The following is a 19,759-nucleotide window of genomic DNA, read 5'->3' on the forward strand; positions in this document are numbered from 1 at the left end:
GCCAAAGGGTATGCTCAGCTCTGTACAGTAGCAGGGGGACATAACATGAGACAAGACAGTAACAATACACTACACGAGGGGTTCGAGGGCCCTGCTCTTTCAAGCTTACAATCTAGGAGGGAGGGGAAGGTGGCACAGGAGGAGATGGCTGTGGGGGATGGAGTGGTGGGTGGAGTGGAGAAGGTTAATTGTTAGGTGAGGTCGGGTGTTAGGTGAGGTTGGGGTAGGCTTCCCTGAAGAGGAGGGTTTTCAGGGTGCGCCTGAAGGTGAGGAGGGTAGGCGACATTCTGATGGATTGGGGTAGGGAGTTCCAGAGGATGGGGGAGGTCCTAGAGAAGTCCTGCAATCGGGCATGGGAGGAGGAGACCAGGGAGCTAGAGAGCAGGAGGTCCTGTGAGGTGCGGAGGGCACGGGTAGGGTAGTATCTGGGTATCAGGTCAGTTATGTAGTTCGGGGCGGCATTGTGAGTGGCCTTGTAGGTCAGGGTTAGCAGCTTGAACTTGATGCGTTGGGCAATCGGGAGCCAATGAAGGGATTGGCAGAGGGGGGAGGCAGATGTGGAGCGCTTAGTGAGGTGGATGAGTCTGGCCGCTGAGTGTAGGATCGACTGGAGTGGGGATAGCGTTCGTTTGGGTAGGCCAGTGAGAAGGGAGTTGCAATAGTCCAGGCGTGAGATGATGAGGGAGTGTACGAGTTGTTTGGTGGTGTCTGGGGTGAGGAATGTGCGTATCTTGGAGATGTTGCAGAGGTGGAGCCTGCAAGATCTAGATAGCAGTTTGATGTGGGGTAGTTATATGTTTTTATTAGTCTGTGTCTTCCTGTCCTAGTGACAAAACTTGACAAAAGTTCTGATCCTAGTCCACTCTTCTGAAAACAAGTTTTGAATGAAGGGAAATTGAAAAAAATCACTTGTGTCTAATTGAGTGTTCTAAGAAATTGCTATCTTCTTTTCCCTAATGTACAAATAACTACTTTATAAATAAATTAGTATTTGGCACCATCCAGTGTACACATATGTTGTAGCTAAGTGGAAAGTGGAAACTTCAACAAGCAATACAACTTTTTACAAACTTCTCCTTATGCAGAATTATGCTTGGTATTGTCGAAACACATCTACCAATGAAACGCTACTGCTGAGAACAAGGCATATAGCAGAAATGGGAATGGCATGGATAACCACTATTTATTTTTAAATTAAACCTTTAAGGTAGCTGAAGAAAGCGTAAGCCCAAACTTACACTGAAGGGGCCATAGTTGGAGTAAGCACAAAGGAACCTAGAGAGAGATAAACCTGCTGGCCAAGAATAAGAGCAGATGGCAACGATTTGTAGACTCACCATGTTTCTTGAAAGAAAGTATGTGTATGTGTGTGTGTTTGTGTAAAACCACAAGTAAGCACATACCACACATAATATACCCCGTTAACCACAATTCATAGTAAAAGGAGCCTTCGTATAGTAAAATCAGAACCAGACCAGACATATACAACTAACTAAAGAAATATTTAAAAAATCCATTAATCTGAGAGTACCCAGAAAATCTATACATTATCCAGGTCAATCTAATATACTCATCACACATTTTATTAGTTGAAAAGGATGGTACAAAGACAGGAAATTTACTGCCTAGCTGTATATTTTAAATCAGCTTTGAATAAAATATTCAACAACTTTGTACTTTGATTTAAATTAATCCTGGGGTGTGTAAATCTATCATAGATATAAAAGTATGTCAATAGTTAGTAATGTAATACAGCTTTGAAGTGTTCACAGGTTTGGTCCATATGTGAATGTATTAAAGGTCTTAAGGCTTGACTGTCTTGTCTGCTGAGGAAATCTTTACAATGTATGTATTCAGATGGCTTAAGTCTAGGTTTTTCCTACCATAGAACTCTGTTCAAAGGAGATGCCTGATCAATATGATTTCAAGGTAATTTTAAAGGGTAACACTCTAAAGTGATACAACTGTTTTGGCAGGGCACTCATTGCTGCAGTCCCCACCTGCTTCTAATAACACTGTGACCCAACACAAAGAAATTCTGGTTCTGCCACCACAATTTTACTCATCTGACATGGCTTAATGACAAGTAATGCTGTTATGGTATGTCAACTGGATTAATCATTTATTCCATACAGTCAAGGAGGAGGGGCAAAAATGTGGTTTATATGAGAAAATATTTATTTGGGTATATGATTTAACGTTAAAGCTGAAATGCAGCCCAAACAGTTTTGTATCTACCGCATCTGTGTTCGGTGAGCCGGGTGAAGTGCGGACCCCGTAACCTTAGATCGGGGGACCTCTGATGTCATCATGTGGCCTCACTCCGGGGTGTTGTTACTGCTTCTAGGACTCAGCATAGCTCCCTGGTGAGCCTTACATCCGTTCTAGAGCCCAAGCATCAGGAGTCTGTGACATATGACACCACCCTAAGGATGAAACACGCACTGATGTAGGCCGGCTAGTACCCTGTCCATTTCCTAGAGGGAGACAACAGTTTGGCTGCTCTACACCCAGAGGAAGAAGAGTCCACTAAAGACGGCCCAGCCCGTCCATCCCATTCTATGAGGGGGACCTCTGGTTTATGCATGACATGCGTATTGAAAATACGCATCTGGTGAGTGCGTATTTTCACTATTTGTCACCAGACCACAAGATCGGGAAGTCACTAGCAACTCCTGCTTAGATCACTTATCACGAACTGTCACTATTTATTTATTTATTTTGACATTTATTTGACATTTTTACATTGTCTTATTGTGTTTCTTTTATTACCCACATGATTCGGAGAACATACACTTATATTGGAGTATTTAGCGTTGCACTTCTTTTTGTATAGTTTTGTATCTGTTTTGGACAGGTCAGGGAAGGGTTTTAACCACTGTTATATGTTTGCCCTGTGTTCTTGTTGGGAAGATTTTGCCATACTTCCTATTCTGGTCCCTAAACAGGAAGTGAGGCGATCACAGGTGGAAATTAAAAACTTGACATAGGTTCTAAACCTTCCTCACACTTGTTTAAAACATATAGAGGACCCAAACCTTTCCAAATTTGACAAATAAAGGATTTTGCTAGGGTTGAGCTTTAAATTACCCTGTATTTGATTCATTCTGCTTTCCATTGGCTCCCGCTGCTGTAAACCACATTCAGTAAGCCAATGAGGAGAGAGAGAGGCCTGGGCTGAGCCTTGACTCTGTGTGTGAATGGACACACAGAACAGCAGCTTGGGAGTATGCCTGCTTGGGTGCCCTCATAGCAAGCTGCTTGCTCTGGGGGCACTCTGCAGGAGGGAGGGGTCAGGAGCACCAGTGGGGGACCCAAGAAGAGAAAGATTGGGAAAAACCATTACACAGAGCAGGTAAGTATGACATGTTTCTTATTAAAAGAAAAAAATGCCTTAAATATCACTTTAAGCTTATTTGTACTGTATGGTCCTTTCATCTCAGATAATGACATATATAATGTACATATGATTCTGACAAGTTATATAGAGCTTACTTGACCATTGAGAGAATAATATCTTGCAGCAATATTGTCCAAGAGATGGTAGATGAACAATCTATCCAATTTCTATCCAATTTCTGTTCACTGGTTTTTGCTATTTTGTAATTGCCACCAAATATCAGTATAGTAAAAATACATTTTAGCGCTGGAGTACACTTTAAATCAACCTATGAAATATTTTCACTGTCTAGTTTGCATGGAAGCAAACATACCTAAAAAGTAGGGATGCATCAATACCATTCTTTTATCAGCGAGTACATACTTTTGATCAAGTACCCGCCAAAACAGATTACTGATACTTTGCAATGTGATTTGTGTCCATACAAAATGTATGGAGGCAAATTGCACCACAAAAATTAGCATGCGATTTGAACAGGAATTCAATTCCTGTCCAAGTCGCATGCAGTTTCCCTGTGTTAACCCAGGTTGCCATAGCCTGAGTTCACACAGTAGTGGTGCAGGAAGGTTTCCTGCAGCGTAGAGTGGGGATGTATACTAGGCAGTTGCTCCATATTCTCTGGAAAGGAGAGAAAGTGGTGAAATCTCTCCTTGCAGTGATGATAGTGCAGGCTAGAGGGATTTTGATTGGTTAGCATCATCACATTCCTGTTCAAATCGCATGCTAATCTTTGCGGTGCAATTTGTATTGGTGCAAATCTCACCGCGAAGTATCAGTTTCCGGTATCAAGATTATTTTCACAAATATGAGTATTCGTGAAAATGCTCGGTATCATCACCGATACCGGTTAAGGTGCATCCCTACTAAAATGTAGTAACTGCTTTATCTATCTGCCTCTTACATAATTTTTGCAGATACATGAACATTTTTAGATGACCATAGGGGCATGTGAAAATGTGTATATTAATTATAATCTAACGTTAAGGTAATTTCCTGAGAAACTTCAGATGCAAGTGGCCATTTCCCAACCAAAAGGCACCATAACTGTTCTGGGACAGGGAAGGAACAATCCAGATTTGCTGCCAGCCAAATGACCATCCAGGAATTAGATGCAGTCCACAGGCAAAAGAGGACTACTGAGCTGATAGCATTTTCAACAGACACTTAACCTAATGTCTGATTTGTACAATAAAGATTTGCTACAAATTAGGGTGAGATTCGTCTAACACCTCTTGGGTATTACTTTGAGTTTGTAGATCCTAGGCAGAAGCTCTGAGGTCCATATTGGAATTATAAAGGGGTTTTGATACCTTTATACTTTAAGAAATATGCCCCAATGCCTTTATATGATCATTGCCTTTAACAACTGAGCTTCTCTCTTATAGCTGAAATGAATATACAACATCTGAACCCATAAAAGCTAGCCAGTGACATACTAACTGAAGTAGGGATCAATGAATTAAATACCTGCAAACCAATTATGTGAGTAAATCACTGCAGGAACAAACCTTTAATGTCTAAAATTAAAATTGCATACAAAGTAATACTGAAGAGATAATAGAGTACAATCTACATTTAGTATTAAGGAGATATTATAATTCTGTTACTAAGGCCAGATACTCTTCATTTAGGAAAAAAAACTATTCTCATACTCTACTAGTACTGATTATACATAACCAGCAAGATTTTTTCTGAACAAAGAAATGTAATTCTTTAATTTTTACTATTCACCTTTTGTTATTTCAGTGCTCTGCAGGAAAATAGAAAGAGGTATTTTCAGCAACATACTTATATGCTTGCACTGTAGCAAGCCTAGTCTAGTTTGATTCCTATGAATGAGTAAAAGAAAATAGCAATATGTTGTACCCCCGTATGCCTGCATGTAAAAATATAGAAAAAAATATGCAAAATGAATCTAGTCTAAATTATGTTCAAAGAAAATGTGTTTCTATTAAATCTGAACACAATGATCACCTATAAAATATTCCAGCTTGGTTGAGTCAAAATGTGTGGAAAATCATAATGCTCTAAATATTAAATCAATGACTTCTAACTTTATTCATTTTACGTCTTCCTATCTGGTACATATATTTTTCAAACAGTGCACAAAAAGTAGGAGTAAACTTTCAAAATACTAATTTTAAAGCTAGGATTTGCTTTAAAAAATGCATACAGTAGATGTCATTATTGCTTAGTAAATGTTTATTAAATCTGAACTTCAAAGCAATGAATAAAAATTATGCACATTTTAAGAATTAAAATTTGTGTATATATATTCTGGCTATACTTCTCCAAGCACAGCCAATTCTTGTTAAAGCTCCAGACAAAATGTATTTTTAGCAATTTGGAGTTTAATTGGGAAAGTTTAGAACCTCTGGCAGGTTTTTATGGGCCCTCCTAGTAAAGTTTACCTTAAATTCCAGTCCATGAGGCACCCTGTCCTGACCTGTCACTGAGGGACATTTTTTTCTCAGTTGGAGAGATTTCCTCTCAATTGATATCTCAGTAAGAGTTGGACAAAAAAATGAGAAACGTCACAGCATGGGCACAGTTCTAAACCTTCCCTACTTGGTGGCTTTTCTTCAAAATACTCAGATCTTTCTGGTTGCTGATTACAGGAAAATATCTTACAATAACTGTGCTCCTTACATTGAAGTGGTTGTAAACATAAAAAACACAAATCAATCTAATCATACAGTTGAATAGATTTTACCTTTACTAAGCATTTCAGCTTAGTTTGGTTTCTTGAAGCAATCCCCTTCTCCAGAAATCCACCCTGCTCTTCTGAACAGAATAAATCCAATACAAGCAGAAAAATGGTGTCGCCACTCCCCTTCTCCTGTGAGTGACAAGCTGTGCTGAAGATGAGACCAGCATGAGCCTCCATGTAATACACTGCACAGGAGTGGAGGAGTGGGTGTCCTCTCCCTGCTGGTCTCTGTCTTCACAAGATGGAGAACTCAGCACCAGTGATTCATGACATAGATCGGCATCACTTCAGTAATGATGTAGTCATCTAGTTAAGTCTGCTGACAGGTGATTATTGTCCTGCTCTATTCACAAAACGTAGCTTGTGAATTGCTGTTTACAGAGTTTTACATGAGAATGTTTCCTAGTCTACATTGCCACTTTAGGCTGCAGGATTCCTAGGATTTTAAACATTAACCTCTTCCTACCAGCTTTTCCTGATTAGCACAGATCCTGTGCTGTAAGCAGAGCTGACATAGTCACTGGCACCTGAATGCACTCAGGAGACAGGCATAGAGATGTCAGATAGATGTTCACGTTCTTAAGCCGAGGCTGGAGGGTATAACTGAGGGATTGTATGACATCACATCTCCGCCTACCATTCTCTGGGCCTAAGCCACGCCCACAGATCAGCAGTTTTTGGAGGGCTGAGACAAGCTAGGGGAGCATTTTTCTGAGGTACACTCACAGTTGTATGTATGTTTACATTAAAATGCATTAATTTATGGAAAAAGTAAATATTTTAATATTTGCATCTACAACCACTTTAAGGCATAACATCATTGCCTAGCACTCTATGATAATAAACATATATTCTTTTCAGAGGGTACAAAGTGACCTCTACCACAGCATCAGCACCCAATTAGGCTTCTTATGTAAAAGCTGCCAAAACACCAAAGGAAAAGCAATATATAACAATTATTTTCAGGTTCTGTAATTGGAGCAAGAGGTCAGAAAGCATGCATTAAGTAGATATCATTCAATAAGCTTAAGCTCTGTCACGAGAATGACTTGCATAGTGTACAGTGTAGTGACATTTTCAATTACAAAATTATTAGGGAGAACAGTACATTTTATTTTTAAAAATGTTAAATAGGGTACGTTGCTACATGCACCATTGTGGGTGCAAAAGTAAAAACAACCATGCATATTCCCCAGTCCAACAATGTCTAGTGACAAACTCTGTTCTGTAAAAATGGCTGCAAAATGGCTGTAATAAATGTACAGCTATCCCAGCAGTCCAATAATGTATTACTGAACAGTGTAAAAAAATTAAAAAAATATATAAATCTTTTGGATGTGGGTGTCTAAAGCTTTTACACTGTTCTGAATCATCACCAAGCAAAGTGATACACTATATGGCCGAGTGTTTTTGAAAACCTGACCATCATACTTATATGAGCTTGTTGAATATCCTATTCCAAAACCATGGACATTAATATGGAGTTGTCCCTCACTCTGTGACTTTAGACAGAGACTTGCAATTGGTTGTCAATAAAGTTGATGTCATGGCTCTGTGCTGGTGATTGGGGTTCCTCAACACCAAACACGTCAAACCATGTCTTTATGGTCCTGGTCTCTACACAAAGGCAAAGTCATGCTAGAACAGAATCAAGTCTTCCTGAAACACTTTTCACAAAGTTAGAATAGCAAAGTTGTCCAAAATCTCTTTCTGTATGTTGTGGCATTTATTATTATTATTATTATTATACAGGATTTATATAGACATTACAGTTTGCGCAGCACTTTACAAAATGAAGGTAGACATTACAGTTACAATACAATTTGGTACAAGAGGAAACAGAGGGCCCTACTCGTTACAGCTTACAATCTAGGAGATTATAGTACCTTACACCCGAACACCTGAAAATTTGAAGTAGAGTTCACATGTTTGGCCATATAGTATACATATACTGTAAGCCTCTATAATATATTGCATCGTGTTATTATAGGAAACTCTAGATTGACAAACACCACAAAATATTTAATTTAACAAAAAGTGCAATATTAATTCACAAACTAAAGTGTACTAAAGATGCAGTTAATCAAATTACTCTATATAGCATTATCACTATTCTAGAACTATTTAATTGCCTGAGCAAATTGCTTTAAAAGCTTTTCAGTGAGCTGATGCATCAAACCAAGCATAGCAGGTCACTTTCTATGAAAGGCAACACTAGAAAAATATTCATTTTTCAAAGACAAACACATTAAGTCATATGAATACAAGAGATATTTCTTGTTACAATAGGACTTTGATTTTTTTTTCTTTTCCTTACACTGTATATTAGTACACTGCAAAGATGATCTAGATCTATAGTCTATGCCTTCCTATGTCTTCCTTTTTGCTTTCAAAAAGCTTTAAGATAATAGCAAAGAAAGAAGCATTCCTGCCTGATTAAATGGATTAACTACAGACCAGAACTAATCGCTGTGGCCAATTCTTAATTCAGCCAATGTGCATCATGTTGTGCCCCATTTTCCTTAAGGCACTTGTAAAAGAATGTCATTTGTATGTCTTCTGTCAATTAACTTTGCTTTGAGCCTTATTTATACAGATGTGCCCTGGATTTTTTGCCACGCTTCTTCACTTTGAACACAGCAAAAAGAGAAGGAATTTTAAATATTCACCTTTTGTTCTTTTGTCTTCTTGTGTATTTTTTTATCCAGGTAACATAAACAGGCTAAACTGTAAATAGAGTAATTCAAACCTTGCTTATGCATCTTTTGAAAGGTAATATATATGCAACAAATTGTACATTCCTTTTGGATTTAAAACAATATGTTTGGAAATCTGTAGTTTTAACGGAAGACTTTTTTCAACAAAAATGGGACCACTTTGCAGGTCACACACGATTCATTTTTTTTTTCATTCAACCAATGGGTTGAACTAAAAAAAAAGAACTTTTGCCTTCTGCTGGTGGACAGTCTTCCCCACCACCAGAATACAATCATCAGTGTTGTTGGCTATAGCCAGCAGCACTGATCATTCTGGAAAAACCCAACAGGCTGTTGTACACTATAGATCAACTTGCATACAAGCAGCTATCTCATACATGGATCAAAGTTTGTCTGGTACCTGCTGAACCAGCCAAATTTTGATCCATATATGGCCGACTTTAGGTCTGTGTGTAAGCTAAGTAATGCATGGGAGCCAAGATTAATTTTTTTTTATTCAACCAAAGGGTTGAAAGGAAAATAAAAAAAAGAACCAACTGCCCCATTCACACATTCGATGTGGATGAGGGAATCACTCCCGCTGAGCTTTTGTATTCTGCCAGAGGGGAGCCTTCCCCACTGCCAGCATACTACCATCAGTGTTGCCAGCTAACGTTAGGTCTGTGTGTAAGCTAAGTAATGCATGGGAGCCAAGCCATAAACATCTCAGGGGAAATTGAGCAGCAGCTTGATCACAGTATCAATGATAGCATTAGTACAACATTGGGCATGCAGGTAGAATCAAAGTTATTATAGGCAAGAAATACTGTACCTCCTTAACAAAGTCTACAGTATGCATATAGCTAGTGGTACCATGTGAAACAGAATTTTTGCAGTAAGGATTTTTTCTAAAGTATATCTATAACCAAATTAATATTATTATCAAAAGGGTTCCTGTTCCAGAATAGAAAAGGTTGGAGATATAGCAAATAATGGTAAAGATGTGCAGGTCAAACATCGGGCGGTATGTAGAGTATGTAGCAGAAGAGTATGTGCAGGAGAGGCATGTAGAGGATGTGATAATCGGTAGTAGTATGTGCAGGAGTGTGTGTGTGTGTGTGTGTGGAGGGGGGGGGGGTATGACAGCAGATAGTATGTGAAGGAGAGAAGTATTTAGGGTATGACAGCTGACAGTATGTACAGAAGAGCATTTCAGACTGATGGATGGAAATATGTGCAGGAAGGTGTGGGGGGGGTGTATATGGCAGGAGGAGAGTATAACAAAGTAAATTGCAGTATGTCCAGGATATTACAAGAGGGAAATATGTGCAGGAGGGGGGTAAGAAGGGTACAATATTGGGCTGTATATCCAAAAGATTTTCTTGCACCTTCTTTTCTGGTGAGATCCATAAATTTTGAATGTATGTCCCCATAATCACTAGTACACATAGGGGGAGATTTACTAAAACTGGAACACTCAGAATCTGGTGCAGCTGTGCATGGTAGCCAATTGGATTCTAACTTCAGCTCTTTGGTAATAACACCTGGAAGCTGATTGGTTTCTATGCAGAGCTGCACCAGATGTTACATGCTCTAGTTTGACTAAATCTCCCCCATAGAGAGGGTGAATCTCTCCATCAGAGACAAAGACATCATTGTAAATCTGAGAGAGGTTCTAACCTAAAAATGGAGATATAACTGAAAATTTTTTAAGGCAGTTTTGAGTTGCTCACTTAAATAATTACTAATTAGAAAGCAGGATATTGCTTTAACCCTTTTGCTGCCACCTATGTAAGGCATACAGCAGAACCGAGCCACTTGCAGCTGGCCAGGTCAGTATCCCTTACATATTTACAAAGCACAAATCGAATTTCCCTTCATGTTTATTCACTGCAGTGTGTGGCAGTGCAATGTATTGCATTGTGACATGCTGCAAAGCCAAAAGTACTGCACATCCTACGTTTTTTTCTGCGCACTTCTCCCCATCATGTTGTCCTACTTGTGACCTGAACTAAAAGGGCATAAGGCATTTGCTTTGTCAATGCATTGAGACTGCGATAGGCAAGTTGTTCCAGAATAAGAAAATAATGAAACAGTAGTCATCAACACAGGAAGATTCATACAGTAATAATACCCTAGAAACTGTTCTAATACTTCCCCATTTTACAACAAAACATGTTTTGTTGTAGTCTGCATCTTCACTGAAGACATTTCCAATCACTTCCTGTTCCCAAAAAATCCCTTGAAGTGGAGATTAAACAGTTCCTGACCACGCTATAGCCAAAAGATGGCTACAGCACGGTCGGCTAGATCCCGAAACCACACCCACCACGTGCCCCCGGGGATGCACACCATTCGGGAGCTCTGATTGCTGTGTCCTTAGGACACAGCTGATCACATGTCCAGGTGAAGGACCAATCAGAGCCGCCTTTTAACATGCGATCAGCTGTGTCCAATTACAGCTGATCACAGTGTAAACAGGAAATGCCAGTTATATGCAGTACTCTCCTCATGCTGACATCGTGTGAGGAGAGGAGAGCCAGTAAGCGGCATCTCTCAGAGGAGACTGTAGCAATCGTGCGCACAAATATGGACGCGGGTGTCCATGTTGCTAAAGATCCTCCATCTTGTGTCATTCTCACTCCAAAATCAGCCCCCCTCTCTTTCTGTTGAGTGGCTGGTGGTCTGTGTGTGTGCTGAGTTCAGGAGTGCACAGGGCACAGCTGGATACCCTTGATGGTTGTAAACCCAATTAGCTGATGCCAGGGTGTCTGTCCCACCCTTGCTCTGAAGCTGATCATAAAGCTATAAACCCGTCAGTCACTGGACTTCAAAAGCATTCCAGGATAGCAGTAAAACATATATCTCATTTGGAGACCACTTTTTTATACAATTTCATAATTTCTCGTAGGAAATACATACAATAACACAAAATATATATTCAGATTGGTCAGTTTAATGCGAGTCACCTGATACCTTACACCCCTAGATTACGTCTACCAGAGAGCAGAAAGTGATATCTCCTTAACCATCCCAAGCAGATATGTCATATCTGGTATCTGGATGTTCAGAATATCATTCTGCGTATTATCCTACCAGTGGATAGGATGCTACATGTACCTATGGAAGGTTATTGACCATGATATAAACTGGGAGAGATTTGGTCATAGCCTGAGTTCCCCGCCTAAACACCCCTCCCCAAATGAGGCGATTGGCCCTTGGCTTCAGAGACACCCTCTGCTGGGGAACTACAAAATACGCTGTCAGGCCTGGAGAAGTAAGATGAAGAGATCTCCCTTTTAACATCAGGAACCAACTTTGGGAGAACGGTACCCTTTTGTTCAGGACCCTTGAATCTGCCAAAGCTGACGGCAAGTATTCTACCTCCCTAAACTTCTTTCTGTTATCTCTCTGCTGTGTTATTGCTCTTTGTATGTATATATATATATATTGGCTACATCTTTTTCTGTAAATATTTTTATTGCACCATTTTGACCTTTTTAGTAATAAATGCTATTTTCTGAAAAGTGTTGAACTGTTTCTAAAGCTCTTTAATGCAAACTAAGAATCTCTGTCTTTGAAGAGCGCTACTGTGTGTTCTAACTTCTGCATACATCTGCCTGCGGTGACAGTGTGTATACAGACGCTTATTCAAACATCATGGTGTTACTGCTAAGATTGTTGAGTTTCCTCCTTCTTTGTACAAAAAGGCGGTGGTGGCAGTGTGAAGGGTTATTTGCACAATTAACCTGACCCAGTAACAATTGCTCTCAAGCTGCGGCACATAGATTGTGGTCCAGTGAGCTGGAAAATCTTTGTGCAGGTTGCAGCTGAGTGTGACATTGTTACGCACTTGACAATGCGGTTTTAGATTGGCTACTGCTTCTATCACAAGTTGGTGAGAAGGGCTGGGGTCTGACGCCGCGCCCGTCACAGGGACATCTACGCTGATCATCACAGTACTGATCATCAGTGTCCTGATAATCAGTGTAGCCCCACCAGTGCCCATCAGTGCTTTGTATCAGAACCCATCAGTGCTTTGTATCAGTGTCCATCAGTACTGGCTATCAGTACCCATTAGTGCTGGTTATCAGTACCCATCAGTGCTGTCTATCAGTACCCAGTAGCGCTGGCCATCAGTGCCCATAAGTGTTGGCTATCAGTGCCCATCAGTGCTGGCTGTCAGTGCCCATCAGTGCCGTCTATCAATGCCCATCAGTGCTGCCTATCGGTGCCCATTAGTGCCACATATTAGTGCAGCCTCATCAGTGCCTCCTCAACAGTGCCCACCAATGCAGCCTATCACATCAGTGAAGGAGAAAATCACTTATTTACAAAACCTTGTAACAGAAACTAAGAAAAACTTTTTTTAAAGATTTGTGGTCTTTTTCATTTGTTTAGCAAAAATAAAAACCCCAGTGGTGATTAAATATCACCAAAAGAAAGCTCTATTTGCCTAAAAAAAAATAAAAGTTTAGTTTGGGCACAGTGTTGCATGACTGTGCAATTGTCATTCAAAGTGCAACAGTGCTAAAAGCTGAAAATTGGCCTGGGCAGGAAGGAGGTAAAAGTGCCTGGTAAGCAAGTGGTTAAAGAAAGAAAAAAGAACTCCCTAACATTTTTTCTATGGAGCCTTATTACACATCATTATCGCCCTGTCTAGTTGGCTTTGTTTGCTTTCTGTCTACAATATACTGTACATTTTAAAATAAACAATATTTTTTAATTTCAGTTTTACATACTGAATGCTGTTGTTTTTCTGAAGCTACAATGTGGCTTTGTGACCTCAGTAGTTTATATGCAAACAGTGCTTAATGGAGTTCTTCTGACTACTATGCATCTTTAAATATTTTGAAGATTAATGATGGAAAAATCACTGTGATGATTTCAAAAGATTTATGAGCAGAGTGTACTGATCCATGTATATTTTAACATATTACTACCCCCAAATTCATCTCAAAATCTATAAACATAGATATGCCACAACATGTAGAAGCATGCTAGGGTGATGAATAATACAGATCAATGTCAATGTATATTTCTAAATATTCCTCTTAAAAAAAGAATGTTCCAAATAATGTGAACACATCCCATTAATCTCCTTATTATTTTCACATGATCTAACTCTGCAGCCCTAACTTTGTAAAGCTGTTATGTCTGAAGGGGATTTATTGATGCATGGCTGGTTACAATGTATTAGTCCGTTACTGGAAAAATCTTTTGTATATCCAGCATATGACTTTGTATAGATTGTTATATCCAACTGTCTATACGTCAAGCAATGCTATAGCTCTGGAAATAAATGTTTTTGATGGTAAAAGGCAGCTAAAATTAATTTCACAAGTAAAATGTGTACTTTCATTCTATACAAACATTACAATATATATATCAATATAAACACTAAGCAATATATATCTGTATAAGTAGCATAAAAAAACAAACAAAACTGTGCTTATAGTAACGTGCCAAAAAATACAATTGGTGCTAAAATCATTGCTGCCACTTCTAATAAATAAATGTGACCAAAAAAGGAACAACTTAAAGTGGTTCAGTAGTGCAAAATATCATAAAGTACATGAAACAATAAAATTAAATATCAAAATATGACTTTTGATGTGAATAAGTCCTAAATAAAGTCCTTAATAAACCCACAAAAATCTTCAAGTTCTCCAAGAATGTTCACCACGTGTACAAAATGAAATGTCACCCCTTTCTGGTGTGTACTCACCAAATGAGTATGGCCCCCACTCTCATGGTTGGCCAAATCGCTTAAAGAAAACAATCACCATCTCCCATACACCAAGATGTCACTCTCTTCAGGATGCACAGGTATCATTCCACGGATTGGTTGGTAAAAGGTGTAAAGGCATTGAAAATGGTCACAGCCACCTTCTTCGTCCTCTGTGATCATCTCCCATATGGTCATGTAAGGGAAAAACGCAAAAGAGAAACCAATATGGTGCAGTACAAAATGCCTTCTTTATTGGCCCAAATAGATAGCCACTTACAAGAATTAAAATAAATTAAAAAATGCTGCAGATAGTGAAACCATACCATGTGAAGCCCTGCAGTGCTTTCACCACCGCCGAGTGTCACAAAATGGTGCAAATCGCATCACTTCTGGTTCTGCTGTCGTCATTTCCGGTTACCGCACAGTCCCGTACTGACGCGTTTCGTCACTTCCGACTTCCTCATAGGGTCAATATAAAAGGCATTTTGTACTGCACCATTTGTGTTTCTCTTATGTGTTTTTCTCTTACATGACCATTTGGGAGGTTTTTACAGAGGAGGAAGAAGGGTGGCTGTGACCATTTTCAAGGTCTTTACACCTATTACCAACCAATCTATGGAATGATACCTATGCATCCTGAAGAGAGTGACATCTTGGTGTACGGGAGATGGTAATTGTTTTCTTTAAGTGATTTGGCCAACCATGAGAGTGAGGGACATACTCATTTGGTGAGTGCACACCCGAAAGGGGGGACATTTCATTTTGTACACATGGTGAACGTTCTTGGAGAACCTGAAGTTTTTGTGGGTTTATTAAGGACTTTATTTAGGACTTATTCATATCAAAAGTCATATTTTGATATTTAGTTTTATTGTTTCATTCACTTTATAATATTTTGCGCTACTGAACCACTTTAAGTTGTTCCTTTTGTGGTCAGATATATATCTGTAGCACTCTCCTAGCGTAGGATGCTAGGTAAATTTAGTTTTGGCTCCTTCTGCAATCAAAGGGGCACCAATCATTTGTCTGGTCTGTTTAGAGGTTCACAGGCTGAGAGTAAGATTGTTCCCCCCTGCCTCTGGAAGAAAGCTTCCAGAGCTTAGGGAGGAAGATGCATATAACCAGCCTGAATGTTTGTCATGCTCCAACCAATCCCTGGTGAGAATTGTCCAGAAAAGGGCTGGAAAGGTGATAAATAGCCTGAAGCATTGTAGATTTGGAATTTCTCTCCACAGGAGGATTCTGATGCCTCCAGGCAGCCCATGGACTATGTAGCTGTTTAGAGGTCTCAATGGTGTAAGGGCTGAGGACTTGACTGGACCTCATTAGAAGCTGATTGCAGGACCTCACCACAAGGGTTCTGGTCTGGAGAAGGACTGTCTCACTCACTGGACTGTGTCCAGAAGAAGCTAGAAGGTGACAGCTGTCCTTGGGACTTGTGGGTAAAGACCCTAAATTGATACCTTTGACCATGCAGTGTTGTACTGGGTACCAGCAGCTGTGCATTGGTGCCAGAGACTTACCCCATGGTCACCAGCTGTGAGGTGTTAGACTAATCAGAAACCTGCCTCATGGTGCTTAGCTGTGAGGCATTAGGCTGTCCAACACCCACAAATGCTAAAGAAGAAGATTATTCTTTTATTGCTGTGTGCTAACTGTTTTGTAATATCCCATGCCCTAAACCTTCTCCTGTTTTAAGTTTCTTCAAGCAATAAATGTTATATAGAAGCCCCCTAGATTGTGTTACTAGAGATTGTGTGAATGGTACTTGAGGGGACGGGCAGCTTCTGTACCATTAGGGAAGAACCAGTTGATACCAGTGGCCCCTACGGGGGTAGCAAAACACATATATAAGTGTAATGCCAACAAAAAGATTTTTAAAAATTAAAGTTGGTCATGGGATGGCTTATAAGGCAGGATTGAAGTGTTGGCTATGGGATGGTTGATACTACAGAATTTTGAATAGAATACAGAAATTGTGAAAATGGATTCATGTGATTGGCTAAGCTCAGTGAATATTCATTTTACAAACCGAATATACTCCAGTAAGTCAGCTATGTGAATATGGGAAATGGACCCATTCACATGCATTCATTACAGCAAAAACCTAGCAAGTGGTTACTTTTAAGAGCAAATTTAAGTGAATCAATCTACCCCCTAGTTTGAGCTAACTGATAAACGTATCATTAATTATTGCATTAAAATGTTCCACTGTTTCCACTGACATATTAAGCACTTTTTTTTTTAATACAGACCTTAGACACAGAAGTACAACAAACAGCAGTCACAAGAAAATGGACTGCTTCTAAGATACATTTGCAGTGTGTTTAGCATGTATTCAGAATGCATTCTCATTGTATTTTCTTTGACTTATATGATGTAACAAAAGCAAATACAACAAAATAAAGTATAATGAGTTTACCAAGATAATAAAACACAAAGCATAGCGAAAGCAATAGTAAACTCCAGTTGTCAACGCTCACTACAACTCAGTATAACTTTCAAGCACTGCTTTCAGCATCCTTCAAATCCACATCAGAAAGGTATGTAGACAGCTAAACAAAGATGCCTGTGCAGGCAAGTCCTTATTTATATAGTCGTGTTTAAAAAAAAAATCACTGCACTAGACCTTTTCCAATCATACTATTCAAACGAGCAGATATTTAGCTGTGTGTTTGCCTAAAGATTCACTTTAGTTTGAAGCCCCCAGCAGCATATATTTCCTTTCTTTCCCTTTTCCACCACCAGTCACTAGAGTAATAGTTTACACAAGGCTATAGACTATTTGGACTATTTTTGTAACAGTACTGATTGGCCCAGCACTCTCACATGATATTATTATTATACAGGATTTATATAGTGTCAACCGTCTGCGCAGCACTTTACAATATAGAGGGAACAGTACAATTACAACACAGTTCAATATGGATGGAATAGGAAGGCCCTGCTCATAGAGCTTACAATCTAAAGGGAGGGAGAGGTGGTAAAAAAGGTAGTATCTGCAGGGGATAATCTGATAGAGGTGACAGATTTTTAGGTGGCGATGGGGTAGGCTTCTCTGAATAAATGAGTTTTCAAGAATCACCTAAAGTCGGGCAGGGTAGAGAGTTCCAGAGGATGGGAGAGGTTCTGAAAATGTCCTGGAGGTGAGCATGGGAGGAGATAACAAGGGAGCTATAGAGCAAGATGTCCTGGAAGGAGCAGAGAGGACAATTTAGGCAATATCTGCAGATGAGGTTAATGATATAGCTGGGGGAAGAGTCGTGGATGGCTTTGTATGTTGTGGTTAGTACTTTGAATTTTATATGCTGGGCCAGTGGAAGCCAGTGGTGGGATTGGCAGAGAGGGGCAGCAGTCATGGATGGGTTAGTAAGGTGTAAAAGTAAGGTTGTACTGTACATGCTCCTCCATACCTGGAAGTACTAGACATGTATGTCATCTCCTAGCACTAAATGGAGGGGTAGAGAAATGAAGGAAAAGTATGTATATGCTAGGGAGTGGATTAAACCTAAAAAAATGCAAAAAAGTTAAAAATTTACCGAACTTAATAGGTTAACCAACAATTAAATTCTGCTGAGTAGATGCAAAATTACCATTATCAAGGACTGGACTTTTTATTTTTATTTAAAAAAACTATGGTTTGTGTTATCTGTGTTGCTTTTTCAACAACTTTGCCTACTGCCTTGGGATCCCAGCTGTAAACGTTTGTCAGTATATGTTTCATATAAAACATATAATTTTAAACGGCATTCTAATCTAGTTAATTAAATGAACTATGAAAGAAGTTAAGACTGAACGATTGCTAATCCTATTAAAAATGAATCTTAAAAAAGTAAAAATTCCAATATCTTTATGGTTGAACTGAGAATGCCCTGCTAGTTAAATACCAGTTAAAGTATGGTCTAAACAAGGATTTCTAATGAAACAGAATGTCCTAAAATGCGCAAGTCATGTGACCACTAAACTATCTATTTGTTCATGAGCCATAATGAAATAAATTATACTTATGTTAATGCTTGCAGTCATTTGACCTTTGGAACAACTTTCACTGATCTGGCTCAAAAAATGGCAACTCCAGCTATCTTGGTACATATGAATTTTAAATGGAACTGGACCAGAGGTATACAAAACTGAAGAGAACATTAACTAGAAAAGATGGTAATATGTGTATGCCAATGCCTGTAACTAAGCTTCTACACTACAGGATGCATAAGATGGGAGGAGGGACCATTCTGTGCACTGGGGAGGCCAGTATTTTACCCACCTAGCTGGCCAGCAAGCAGCAAATATTAGTTCTCTGTTCACCTTTTTTCCACCACCACCAATCAATTTGGCAATGCTGAAATTCTATTGAGAGCTCACTATAGCAATTGAATGGAGGGTCTTTAGTTTGATCAGTTTAGATGCATTGAATGCTCATATAAATACCTGTGTGTTTGCCATATTTCCCCTCACTTTACAGTGATCACTAACGTCACTTTATGTTGTATGAAGTGAAAGGAAATATCCACCATTGGACACAGGCCGCAAAAAAAGAAAAACATAGAGATGATAGGAGTTTTAGCCATTGACTACCTCTATCCAAAACTGAAAAAAATGACTTTAGATTAGCTTTAATGTTAGGCAAAATTATATCATATGGTCCTGATAGAAAATTAAAATCCTAATCTGATAGAACGTAGCATGTGTGCTGGTTAAATATTTCTATTGTATTCTATTGCAGTGCTCTGTACTGTGCCCAATCTCTCTTTAAAAAATGGGCCATTTTGACATCAATGCTTTTTGCTTAAATTTTAAAGAAAAATACTGAAGTTTCTAAAGAGGAATAATATCTTCTCATGTTTTACCAAAACTTGTAAAAAAAAATAATTTACTATAAAAATGATCATTGCATTCACCTTCATTCTTTTTCCAGTACACTTTGACCTGAAGTTGATTATCCTGGTAGAACGGGGCTCCAATTTCAAGCATGTGAGCCGTGCGCTTTCTTTGAGGTGAAACTAGAGTATCAGTCTTTATTTTGCTGACTTTTGATACTTGATCCTCTGAAAATAATTAAATGATTTATTAAGAAGCAAATATCAGACTTTATGAATTAAAAATTCATACATTGATTTTAATATCCTGCAAATTGCTTTAATATTGAGCTGGTGGATTACTTACATAAATATGCAAACATGGCATTCAGTAAAACATTTTCTTTACTGATACTTTTTGCTTTT

The 19,759-nt window shown here is 39.0% G+C and overlaps 1 protein-coding gene across 1 annotated transcript in view; it reads right to left on the reverse strand.

Moving 5' to 3' along the window:
* ANOS1 (anosmin 1) overlaps positions 1 to 19,759 on the reverse strand; it is a 243,197-nt gene that overhangs the window by 30,736 nt on the left and 192,702 nt on the right. The window contains exon 9 of the mRNA XM_089680281.1: positions 19,436 to 19,582. Coding sequence (XP_089536407.1) covers positions 19,436 to 19,582 — 147 coding nt within the window. The remainder of the gene's footprint in view (positions 1 to 19,435; positions 19,583 to 19,759) is intronic.

Source organism: Staurois parvus, unplaced genomic scaffold (genome assembly GCF_062004578.1).
Source record: "Staurois parvus isolate SC_StPar_1 unplaced genomic scaffold, SC_StPar_1.0 ptg000238l, whole genome shotgun sequence".
Lineage (NCBI taxonomy): Eukaryota > Metazoa > Chordata > Amphibia > Anura > Ranidae > Staurois > Staurois parvus.